Raw genomic sequence first — 13590 nt, forward strand, 5'->3', positions numbered from 1 at the left:
AAGGTCGCTTTCAGAGCTTAGAAGAAATTGCCAGGAAGCTCCATATATTTTTTTAATCTTTTTTACCTTTTTATAGGGATTGGCCAATCTTAGAAGGATGAATTTTACCTTCCAATGAAAAAGGTTTTCCATTAGCTAAAATAAATACTAAAAAGTATAGCAATTTTCCACACCTTTCCTGCTTTTGGGGCTTTCAGAATAGAACAGACGAGCAAGTTCCCCCACACGAATAAATAGATGTCATTCACAGACAAAACTCATCAAATATATCCACATTTTTTCTTCATACACATTATAGTTCCAATTTGGGAAAGAAAAGCACTAAAACAGAAACATATTACCATATACGAAGGTTTTACTGAAGAGTCAGTACAACCAGCCAGTTTTAGTGTTGCATTTACAAGGGAAATGAAAGAATTAATACTTTTTTAATTAAAGAAACAAGGAGAGGACTTACAACATAATTCGTGACATATTTGAAAACCCCAAACACTAACATATAGAGAGAACATAACACCCCACAACAAAATTATGGGAATTCCCACATCATGTACTGAAATCAGATGCAACAAACTCCAGTCAATCACCAGACCCGACAAAACACAAATCAAGTTATATCTTCAGCAAGGAAGATGATATCTGCTGCTCTGTATATATGCATGTACTCCATAATGGAATTGAGACAATATTTGTCTAAGCAGCAAGAACTATGATCACGATCAGAAGCACAATCCCAAAAATCACCAAAAGCAAGCATGTCTATAGAGAAAATAAAAGAACAAAAGGTTAACAAGGGAAATAGACCAAGATTTCAAAAGGGTGAAAAAAAGACCAAAGGTTTGACCAACGTTGCAAAAACAAAGCTTTCAAGGTGGTAGACAGTCTATGGTAACTCCTTTAAGTAGGAAACTACATAAGGTATTACTTATTCCATCAACCACTTCTTCCCTTCCATATTATTATGACAACGATGCAATAATCCTACTTTCAAATGGAAAACAAATAATATGCCATGCAAACTTATAATACTAAAGAAAATTATAAGCTAAAACGCCTACAAAGATTTAAGCTGCATGCATAGTATGTTTAGAATATTTTCTCTGTAAGTATTTCTAGAAGAAGAAAATAATATAAAATGAAAATAAACTTTTCTCCATAGTATAAAATTAGTTCATGCATAAGTTAGAAATGTTCTTGAGAAATTCTACATATTAGCTTATCCATTAGGTAATTTTAATTTATAGATAAGTTCATTTAATTTTTCCTTCATATTTTTTCTTGTAAAAGTACTTACGGAGGAGTTTATTCAAATAAATCCCTAGTCATCAATAAATTAATTTTGCAAGTCAATACAATATCAGCACAACAAGCCCATACTGAGTCATTTTTAAGTCAAAACCTCTTTAGAAGATATCTCCTCTGGAGATTCCACACATAAAAAGCCATTTCATAGAAGGAGTTTTAGTGTAACAAACAGTAATTTAATTGCAATTAGAAAATTGATACATTACCAAAGAGGAATTTGATCTTTGGGTCTTTGAAGCTTTTAAAAGTTGAGATTTTGCTTGTGCAGTTGCTGCATGGGAATTCTCAATGTTGGAGCCAATATCATCTATAAAATGAAATTTAGTGGCATTAAGGAACATGAACAAGTATGGAAAAATAATTTCGTACAGAAATACAAAGATATGCGTAATCTGGAAAAGAAAAGGGAATGAAAAAAATTACCAATCATGGTTCCTTGCTCATGGACAAGCACAGCAAGATCTTTGAAGATCTCGTTAACTTCACCAATTTGCTGCTGTATTTCTTGAATGCCTTGGTCCCTTTCTTCAATGATGGCCTCATTAAAGGCAATCTCATTATCTAAGAACAAAACCTCCTGCCTGCAGCATGAATAAAACAAGAGCTAAGGTACTGAAATAAAGCAATGTGGAGAATCTGAAAATTCTGATAACACACAAATTCAGTTGTTCTTCTACTTTAGTGACACAACGGATAATTCTAACAGTGATTATGCCACCAATTCCATTGCACCACAGAAAATTATAAAAGAAAAAAAAGCGGGAAGAAGGGAGCTTTGGGTAGTTGGTATCAAATCTATGTATGTTGCAGATGAATATGTCAGGCTGTGATACTAAATGCAACAGCTAAATTGGAAAGAGCCTTTTTCCTGATAAATAATTGGCATTCAGTTGTCCTATGATCCTATCAAACTTAACAGCGTAGACATGATCAATTCATGATTCCAGCTCCTCTGAATCACCAAGAAAGAAAAATAAATAAAAGCATCCTCTTTTTCACCTATTCAAAATTTTCAAATGATTAATCCAGATCATTGACTCGAAATTACATTTCAAAAATTGCTTTGTCACATCATAAATATTGGAAATAGAGCAATAAAACATAAAAATAATCTGCAAATCACTGATATACTACTAATCATAAATGAGAAAATACCTCCTTGATTCCACAAGTAAAGCACGCTCTTCCGGTGATTTATCAGAACCAACATTTAATTCACCAGCAGTATAGCTGCAAGCCAAAAGGAAAATCCCATGTCATAACCTTGTAGGCAAAGGTAAACTAAACACTTATAGTGACTACAGAAGAACAATCGATCACCTAGAAACCAATTGCATAAAATTAAACTGCAAAAATTCTAAAAGTAGCCTAATCTAGTCTTCATCATTCAGAAACAGGTCCCATTCGGCATAAGCCACACTCTTCAAAACAAAGGAGAAACACAGTCTTGCCCCTAAATTTGTATAGGCTCTAATTATAATTGATAAATCACCTGGAAGGAAGGATTGCTTGGGGAACAAAAGGAGTGTACGCTGTTTCCCTTTCAACTGCAAGGCGCTGTGCCTTCTGAAACTCTTTCAACACTGCTTGAAAATCTTTCGCAAGTTTAGCATCTGCGATCTTCTTGCTTGCCTGCAAAATTAAGAAAACTTTTTAGGTAAAAGGCATTGAAGGTCGTTCACCCTGTACAAAAGGATTTTGCCTGTAACAAACTTTCACAGTATTCTTTAAAAAAATGATGCAGATTGATTATAAAATTAACAATTCAGTGAAAACGACAGTTAGAATTTAAGCAATAACAGTATTCGGAGGAGTTAATAAATTTTGGAAGAAAACCACAAATTACCGAGACGGAGACCAAATAAACAAACGGCTTTGCACGTGCAGATGCAGTAAAACACAAGATAAAGGTTCAAACTTACATTAACTTCAGCATGGTGATCAATGTCACTGGCTTGCTTAAGTTTAGCAGATGTATCCTTCACCAATTGCCCAATATGTAGTCTTGTCTTGTGGCTGTAAATTTTAAGATAGGTTAAAATATTAGTCAACCACAGTAAGAGCCAAAGAGGTTCTTGTTCCACCAAATCAAAACTTAATACACAAGAGGGATAGTATCCACTTTGCAAGCTAAAAAAAAAGAGTTCAGTTTCCCAACATCCCTCGGCTTCATTTTTTAACTACTTTGAATCACAGAGCCACCTTTTACAATAGCATAACCATAATCATCAAATGCTCCATTACATAGAATGTCATGTTCCTGATTTGAAAAATTAGCATATCACTAGAGAAACAAAACCTCGATCAAAGCTACAGAGATAGCAATCATGATTCTTCCTCCCATCCACTTTTCAACAATTAACGAAGGTAACCTCATATCATCCACACAAAAAAAAGCCCACTGCAATTCAATCGACAACACGCCCAAACTAAGCCCATCTACACGAAAACGATCCCCAAAACACCAAGCGACATGCAAATATCGTAATTCGAGCGGCAATTCAGCTGATTCGGCAATTTTGATGTTGAAAGGGGAAAGGAGGGAGGGAACGTTTTTTTTTTTTTTCGTTTTCTTCGGAAAATAAAAAGTCAATTACGATGAGTTGGCCGAAACGAAAAAAATTGAGTGTGTGATGATGAAGAACTAACAGCTTCTCGCGGAGGTCGGGGGTGTCTTTGGGGGTTCCGAGGGTGTTGACAAGTCTCTGGAAGGTGGAGACGGCGGTGTTGATCTGGAATATTCCGGCAGCCACGGCCTGCGTGGGGTCCTGCTTGCCGTTGGCCAAGCCACGCCGGGAACCGAAGGGCCGGCCAGCCTCGATGTCCTGAAAGCTCATAATTCCGTTTCACTTTCTCGAGAAAATCGGAGGAATTTTCCGGAGAAAGGGAGGGAAAAGGCGAAGGTGGCGTTTACCGGGATCTGGGAAAATGCAGAGAGGGGAATTTGAGGAATTAGGGCAATGCAAGAAAAGGGAAAAAACGAAGGGAAGATTTTGATTCGGTGAGGTAGTTTCTTCGGTGGGTCTCTATGGTTGTAATTCCCTGCCGCTACGTTGACGTGGACCCGCTCTTCGAGACACGTGGCGGGCTTCCATAGGATGGAGTGAAGCTTCTATTTTGGTGGCGTCGTGGTGAATTAACAACTCCTAATTATTGGTGTTGTGTTTGTTTAGTTTTAAATTGTGGTGAGAGGGAGCCACCGTGGACGGTGTTCATTTACTTCTAATCATTTTAATTAAGTTTAATATTAAAATATTAAAATTTATTTTTATAAATACAAACTTATAAGATTATATTTTTTTTCTTTTCATGAAATAATGGATTTTATTTTCGTAACATGTGTATATTCTTTAACTTTTTTTAATGTCAATAGTAACCATTTGTAACTGAATATCACTATAATTAAATACCAAATATATACTTTATAATTTAAAAAAAACGTGTGTTGTGACTTTGAGAAGGAAAGTTCAGAATGACTTTTCCTTATTATTTCATTAAGTTAATTAGCATCTTATACGAGTTGATATTCACTTATATAAATTATCGTTTAAGTTGCTTGTCATTAAAAAAAATGTTAATAAATCTGTTAGAGGAAATTTGTTTTTGATAATCATCTTTAAAGAATAAGGTCGCTATTATGAATAAGAATGTTGGATTAGATTCAATTATTTTATAATTGACTTTGTTATGTTGAAAGTTAATTTAATTATTATATATTTTATTTTATTTTTTTGACATTGTAATTGTATACATAAAGTGGGTATAGATAGTATTTGAGATTGACCGTAACTCTTATCGTTGGTATTGGTCGTCGCTCAATTGTACTCCCTTGTACTCAAGTTCTTTCACTCCTTCAAATTTAAACACTACACTCCTTAGCTCATTAGAACTCGATCGAAAATAAACTTGCGAAGGTTCTTGTCACCCGAATTTGTAAGAAGGTATATCTGGAGCATATCTTCAATAAATCAATATTGGTTGATTTTTCAATGTGTCGCCTGGATTTGATGGAGTATGGCTTGGATTTATAGGATGTTTTCTTAATTGTTTATTGTCAATAAGTTCTTTAATGTAGTTGATCACCCGGTCGGTCGATCAATGAGGCCAAGTAATGTGGCTCGCTCGATCCCGATCGGTATAGGCGCAATTTTTAGAATGAGAATATATTGTTCAAATATATTATTAAATTATTTTTCTACACCTAACTTTTTTTTATAAGAACTTTATCACTATGTAACTTGACATCTCAGTTATGCTATGCTGACACCTCAAGTAACAACTATCATTTGTCATTACATGAAAAAAATATTATTAAAAAAAGAAAAAAAATACAAAAAATATGGGGGACTAAACCAAAACACATATGTTCACAAAAACGATACATAGGTAGCTATACCTATTAGAACATACTAGATGGAAGCCTATTGTACCAATGAAATAATTATTTATGAATAAATCATAAATTAGTCAATTTATCAGCATACACATCCCCTAAACTTGATTTTTCCACAATAATTAAGACAAATATTTCATCGCTTATGAAACATTAACAAAACATTAGTCATAGCCGTAAACGCAACACAAACCAAGGCAGAATCACATTAAAGTCGTCAGACATTAGTAAGCCCCATCTTTTGAGCTTCTTTCATAGCATGTATAACTCCATAAAACTCAACAACTATAACAGTATGAACTTCAAGAAACACAAAGAAAACACCAATAAACTCTCTTATACTCTCACAAAAAATACCTTCACAAGTATAAAGACTAGGATACGCCTAACCGTTCCATTAGTGCTAATTTTAACCCAACTTAGCGAAAGAAACTCCTATCTAAGAGGAAGATGACGAAAAACTTATCATTACGAGTATTAATATAAAAAAACTTAATCACGTTGAAATCCAGCATTTAATTTTAACATTTTAATCAAATATTTCTTTAATTAGCCAAACTAGCGTGTGAAACATTACATTTACTTATTATATTTGTAGATAGTGACGTATATGACATGTTTAAAAGTGCTACAAAGTAAACAAAAAAAATGGGGTTCTTTTATGGTGAAAGTGAAGCATCATACATCTACTTTAGGTTTTTTCATGACTATACACGTTCTTATGGGAAGGTACAGTGTCCTTCGAGTTATGAAACCAATAAAATCTCTTCGATGAACTAATGGATTTTCGAAAGATAAGTTTTGGTTTAACATTGAACGAAAATTTAAGACTTATAGTAAAAAAATTATTAGAATATGTCAGTTTTTTTTTTTTTTTTTTTACATCACTAACATATTTTTAATATGAATAAGAATATTAAAATATTTTACAGCAATTTTTCACTTACATATATATTGTCATATTATATTTTAGTCCACTCATTTCAATAGTTAATTTTTACAAATATTAAAAGAATTTAAAATTTGGACTAAAATAAAAAATTATTTTATGTAAAAGTTTTACAAGTCCTTTTGAGATACATTACGAAAGAGATTATTATTAAGAGCCTCTTGAAAAGTTTGTTTGGAATTATATATTTTAGATACTCATTCTAAATATTAGAATAGTTGTTTGGATAGACTGATAAAAAGTAAAACATTAAAAAAAAGAGTTAAAGTGAATTTTTTTTTAATACTTAGAACATGAATAGAAATAAATAGAAAGTTTATAGGTGCAAATGATTAATTTCAAGAAAGATATTTTTTTAATAGTCCAAATAAACTTTTTATCCTACTTTTATTAATTCAAACATGTAATAAAAAAATTACCCTATGATGGAAAATAATATATCATTTATAGAAAAATAATTTACATGATCTATTATCTTATATAATTTACCTAATCCATTATGTTATTATAAGTGAACACTAATTTAGTTAATTTCAATGAATAACCAAATACACTTTACATATTTATTTCATTTTAATTTACTGCTTTGTCTGGATATAGGAAATAAAAAGTGAACCAAAATTTACAACAAATATACTTTATCAAGGTATTTTATAGGAATTTGAATTTAGATATATTAAATGAAATATATGTATTGTTTTTATTTTAGTTTATGTGACTTTGTTTATTATATTTATAACAAAAAAAAAAAATATATATATATATATAATTAAATAAATAATGAGATATTGTTTAGTACATTACTTTAATCTATAATAATGTATAACAAAATATTATAATTTAGTTGCAGTATTCAATAAATAAAGTATATATATATATATATAATTCATTGTTTTTCCCTGAAAGTTGTTTTATTTGAAGATCGTTGTTATAAAAGAATTATGTATTGTACTTTATATTTAGTGTGGTTAAAATAGTTTTGGCTCAGGTCTAAAATATCTGAAGAAAAACACAAAATAAATTAAATGTCACAAAATAATTTAATGTCTTTTATGTTATAATTTTACTTTCAACATTTTCCTTTGCATAATCTAAATAAAAAAAATGATTTTAAAAATGATTACATATAAAATATGATTAATTATTAAATAGTTTATTTATCACACTTAAAATAATTTAAGCTCCATTTGGTTACATATACAGCACAATCATATAAATCACAAGTTTATTTTTTTTAAAATGTAAAATTTACCTTTATATATTTTTAATTTACCAGAAAAAAATATACAAGCAAGAGTCCAATACTATAAATATATAAATAACATAAAAACTTTATTTCGCAGTAGAAAATATATAATTTACATAAGTTGTTTGAAATTGTTATTGTGACACTAACAATTATGTTAATATATAATTTTTTTTAAATAAAAGTTTTCAGTATCATTATGCAACTTCACATCTCAGTTATGTTGATGCCTCAAGTAACAATAATCATTTGTCATCATATGAAAAAAATATTAAAAAAAAAAATACAAAAATATAGAAGAACTAAACCAAAACCCATATGTTGAAAAAAATGATACATATATTAATATCTACTTATGTTAAGAGTACCAACAATTTGACAACCCTTCTCCAAATTACACCTCTTCAAGTGACAAAAATACTCTTTTCATGTCATGACCTCGATCATGTGAAAGTTATAATGTGGACCAATACAAAAAGTGGTTGTCAAATAATATTTTTTCTTATGTTAATTGACATAAAAAAAAACAATGTAAACAACAAATAACAATGAGTAGATAAATATTTTTGTAATAGGTGGAACACTTGTCTTAACTACCATCAATAAATCAGGTTTAAGGTTTCTAATATATTTTGTGGAGTGAATACAGGTGCTGATAAACTTGCTAACTTATGTTTTATTAATAGTGAGTATTTTTATTGGTATAATAAACTTCTATCTAGTTTTTTTATGAGTTATTTATTAATAGTATAAATTACCTATGTACCGTTTTTGTTAATATATGAGTTTCATGTATTTTTTTTCTTTTTTATTTTAATAATATTTTTTTTCATGTGGTGGCAATCTAGTGAAATGTCAAGTTTATTGATGTGTTTTGTCCAAACTTGATGTTAGTTGATGTGTCAATAGTGAAATGTCAAATTTCGTAATGATATTTAAGATGAGAGTTTTTATATAAAACAAAAAATATATTTAGGATTTTTTTCTCATAATAAACCTAATTTTTTTTTTCTAAATAGACTTTTCACACTTTATTTTCTAAATTATACTTATAAAAGATCGAATTCTTAATTGTGCAGAGTAGTTTCAGTGCTGAAAAATTGATCAGAATTTGGTTACTCAGAGACTGCTAAAAAGTTGTTGTTCCTGTTGCTCTCTGAGTAAGCACCTCCAATTGGTCTGCATTTGATCGCAGAAGCGAACTCAGCTCCAACTGCGTGAGATTCCCGTCGTTGTTCCGATCGAAGAAGGTATGGAATATCTCTCGCAACTCCGCGATTTGTTCTTCGTTCAATTTCACCACCTGCTTCCTGCTCATCTTTTCAATCGATGTTTTAACCAATTCAAATATTTATTTGTTCAATTAACATGCATGCTCAAGGAAGGCAGTGTTAATTTGATTCTAGATCTACGCCACTTGTGTGTGTTTTGTGTTTAAAGTATTGAATGTGGTTAAGCTTCCTTTTCCAAGGAGTTTGCCCTAATGTAGGATCTGCTTTAAATGTTCCAAAGAAGAACAATTCAGAGGTTAGTGGATTTTTTTATAAATAAAATAAACAAAGATGAAGAAGCTGAATTTGTATGATTGGTGTGAATTTCTTCACGCTATGGATGAAGGTAAAGACACGGAGGCAAATAAAGAACACTACAACAATAGGGAAATTCTAAAGAAAATAGATAGTTTTCATTTCATGTAATATACCCTTTGTTTGGGCACAAGGTTAGCTAGGAAGGAGGGGATAACAATTCTTTGTGCTTGGTTACATGTACAAGACGAGGGGGAGTTTTTTACCTCCTTTCCTTCCCAAACATCTCCTATATAAGAGGTGGTTTTGATCATTTTGAAGACACTTTTACTTTATAAAGAAAAGTCATTTGTTTGCAAAAGCCTTGAGTACTTCTGAGAAGTTCGGAGCTTCTCTCTTTTAGGTTCTTATCTTGAGTGTTAGGTCTCAAGTGACAGATCACCTTGCTTATCTCATGGAGTTGGAGTGGTGTTGGATTCTTTCTAATTCCTAGCTTCTCCGAGTCATAATCTCGATCTTTCTCCTAGTTTCTTTCTTTCTTCGCTTTGTTTTTCCTTCTTGGTTGCACATACTTTCATGGCTTTGTCCATCCAAACTTCCACATCACCTAAACTTTATGTTATTTGATTTATGTTCGAGATGCTCTTAAGTTACTGTTCTGTAGTGTGTGGTATGATTTTCATTCAAGAGTTTGTAATAATGGTCTCGAATTGATATGATTGCAGATTCCGGAGAGGTTTATCTTGAATGTTTTAATTGAAATCTCTATGTTTCGTCTGCCCTGCACTAATGTTCCCCTTAAAATGGATTGAACAGCATCGCTAATGTTAAATGGGAGGATTGAATAGCGGGATTAGATAAGATGCTATGTTTTTCTTTAAACTTGTTTAATAATTATTCAGATACATTTATCTGATGGGTAAAGAATGAAGCAATATATTAGTAATCCTTGTGAAGTGGTGACGCAAATGTATAATTTTAACAATACGCATATATCTCTTTACCTGGCTGATTAAGCTGTGTGTAGGTTATGTATGGGTGATAGGGGTTGGTTCACGTGACTAAGATTTCTGGATTTCTTCCTCATTTGTTTTTAACCTTTTTTAAACCAGACTTCTCCGTTTACCAAATTAAGTTTGTTAACTTTTGAACTCTCCCACATAAGTTATGCCCCCGTTCTGACTTTTTATAAGGTCGGGTTAATATGTGAATGGTAGTTATAAGGGGCAATTTTTCAACATTTGAAAAATGTACGAGTGAATTGGTCTGTAAAACAATAGAAGGATACCACAACATCCAATTATACAAGGTTTGAATTTTTCTAACTCATTATTGAGACTGCAATACTTACGTGTGCAAAGAAGCGCTAACAATATTTTGTTGATGGTTAGTTACTGTTGAGTTTGTGGAGTACTTTTAATGTGTGGTTCTATTATCTAATACTGGGAATGGGAGCAGTTATTTATTTATCTTTCGTTGTCAACAGGGAGTGAGAACAGTCAACAGCAAAATGGAATTAGCAGACAGGGCAGTTGGATTTGTGTTATCCATTACAAGCTTGTCGATATTTACCTACTATACATTTTGGGTTATCATCCTGGTTAGTGACACTATTTTAAATGAATGATGGCTTCCCCTTTTTAACTTCCTAATTACAATTTTTATTTATTGATATTGTGTGGTCTTTCAGCCATTTGTGGATGATGATCATTTCGTTCACAAGTACTTTTTACCCCAAGAGTATGCCATTCTTTTACCAGTTTCTGCTGGCGTTGCACTGGTTTGCTTCTTCAGTATATTTGTTGGATTGGTGATGCTCAAATCCAAAAGAAAGAAGGCGTGATTTTTATTTCCGTTTTGTTGCACCACTTTTTCTAAGTTTTCAAACTGAGAATGTATTAAATGTATTTTCGAACATTTCATACCAGTTAGCAAAACAACAGTTACGTAGATTGTGTTTATTGTTTGTCTGCCCATGGAACTACATGGATGGATTTAGGCAATGAGAGGCATGCTAAAGAATTTTGTTACATATATTGTAAAAAAATTATACACAGAAAGGAGTGTGTACTCTTTTTGATTGCTAGAAATTACATCCGACATCAATGCTGAACTAGAGAGAAGAATGAACTTACAAAAAATTAAATCAATCAATTATGAAAGTATCGCTATACTTAACTATAAAAGGGGATGTTTAAACTGTTATTTAGGGGAGAAAGTAATTCTAAACTGTACAATAATAATATTGATGTGGACAATTGTTTTATCACTTAACTACGCATTACTTCACCTGTGACTGGACTCAGCATTGCAAGTTGAAGAAGTTCGCCGGAGTAAAGACAACAGCTTGTCGGAGTGAAGATAGGTATTTATCTAAATTTCATGGATCACAAGATATAAAGCATGATTTGAGCATGGTTTGACAAGTCTTATTTTGTGCATCATGTAGATTGAGATTATTTGTTTCTTATTTGAAACTTTCTCAATGAATATGTGGTTGTTTTGCTTGAACACGAACATGAGTGCTTCTTCCTACACCTCCATCCCTATACTAAATTATGTGTCATCCCTATATTAAATGTGAAAAATACTTTTTTATCCTTTTTGTGTCACCTCCATATATAATCCAGAAGATATTTTTGGATTGGAAAGTGTTTTTTAGATTTATAAAAATTTGAGATAATCCTATGAATTATACAATCCAAAAGTTAATCTCATATCCAGAAAAGACTTTTGAATTATGTAATTCAGAAACATATTACAAAAGACTTTTGAATTACATAATAGAGTAGCTTATTACAAATCTAGAAAAAAACTTCTGAATTGTATAATTTGAAATATTAAATAAGAATACTTTTGGAATAAAAACTAAAAAAGTGATACAAGAACTTATGGAGGTGTAGGAAGAAGCCGTCCAGGAACTTGGATAAAGGCATACCAAATCACCAACCTTTACACCTTGATTCTATTAATGTCATTATTTTTTCTTTTAAAAGGTGAACCAAGTAATGTTTTCATCACACGACCAACTACCAAGAAGGAAAAAAGAACCCAATTAATAAAATGGAGAATTGAACTTGAAATAATAAAAAAGGAGATATATTTCTCCATGGGGGCTTAGATGGTTGTTTAAACATCACTGATTTGATGCATACAATTGATTAAGTTGATATAGTTTTAGTAAGAAAATATAAAAGTTGACGTTTGTGAACCTAGTGTTCTATACAACCCTAATCGAACACGTGGTTTTAACTTGTCGAAAAAATATATACAATATTATTTTCGTTCTTTTTAAACTTAACACATATATCTTTACAATTTTTTTTATCATTTTTTCTCTCTTCCACTATTTTACTTCAACCTAAAGGGTAAACTAATCAGAGACTAGCCAAATAATTGTAGGGGATCAACTTGCTTATATTACATGGTTATGTATTATATAACATCCTATTTCTTTTCTAAAATTAAATAATTTAGTATACCATGCTGTTTGATTTAATTAAATTATTTAATTGGATGTTGAGAATAAATAAAATATATTTTATAAGTAAAGTTGGGTTGTTGAAGAGAGAATGTTAGGAGTGGGTTGAGTTGAACCAAAATTCAGGTCCTAATTGGTAATTAGGAGTTATGTTTGTTGGATTAAGTGTTTATTATTATATCAAAAGTTATAACTCATTATATCGATTGAAGCTAAAAATCTCTAAAAAAAACAATGGAAAGAAAATTAGAATCATTATGAGATAAAAAAAAATAATCAAATATTTACCTATCATTAGTGTATTTGTATTGACAAAGTGAGTCTAGATAGTACCTGAAATTGATTGTAACAATTGTTGTGGTGTCAAACACTCAATTGTTCCTCAATACTTCACTCCTTTAGACTTCAAGACTTATTCTCCTTAATTTCGTAGTGCTCGGTCGGAAGTTGACTTGCAAAAGGTACTCTGACAATGTACCCTACTCTACAGTAGAGAGCATATTTATAACATCGAGTTATGAGCCATATGTTTTATGGACTGAATTTAGCATGTATCAGAGTTAGTTGATTTTTAGGGAGGTTACTTTGATTTCTCGAAACATTACCCAAATTTGATGGAAGGTGATTCTGATTTGTATGGAGTTTCTATAAGTGTCTTAACTGTCATTTATTATAACTATACTTTAAATA

The 13590-nt window shown here is 31.2% G+C and overlaps 2 protein-coding genes across 2 annotated transcripts; one reads left to right on the plus strand and one right to left on the minus strand.

The window, feature by feature from the left end:
• Positions 1-322: 322 nt before the first annotated feature.
• LOC137808663 (syntaxin-22-like) lies at positions 323-4325 on the minus strand. The gene is made up of 7 exons (XM_068609904.1): positions 3955-4325; positions 3228-3321; positions 2798-2937; positions 2461-2535; positions 1729-1886; positions 1512-1612; positions 323-759 (listed from the first exon to the last, which is right to left on the minus strand). The coding sequence occupies exons 1-7, from the start codon at positions 4140-4142 to the stop codon at positions 694-696; spliced, it is 822 nt and encodes a 273-aa protein (XP_068466005.1). The 5' UTR covers positions 4143-4325; the 3' UTR covers positions 323-693.
• A 4648-nt stretch (positions 4326-8973) lies between these two features.
• LOC137808664 (dolichol-phosphate mannose synthase subunit 2) lies at positions 8974-11509 on the plus strand. The gene is made up of 3 exons (XM_068609905.1): positions 8974-9143; positions 10906-11019; positions 11110-11509. The coding sequence occupies exons 2-3, from the start codon at positions 10930-10932 to the stop codon at positions 11260-11262; spliced, it is 243 nt and encodes an 80-aa protein (XP_068466006.1). The 5' UTR covers positions 8974-9143; positions 10906-10929; the 3' UTR covers positions 11263-11509.
• Positions 11510-13590: the final 2081 nt, after the last annotated feature.

The sequence above is a fragment of the Phaseolus vulgaris genome, chromosome 3, assembly GCF_000499845.2.
Source record: "Phaseolus vulgaris cultivar G19833 chromosome 3, P. vulgaris v2.0, whole genome shotgun sequence".
In the NCBI taxonomy this organism is placed as follows: Eukaryota; Viridiplantae; Streptophyta; class Magnoliopsida; order Fabales; family Fabaceae; genus Phaseolus; species Phaseolus vulgaris.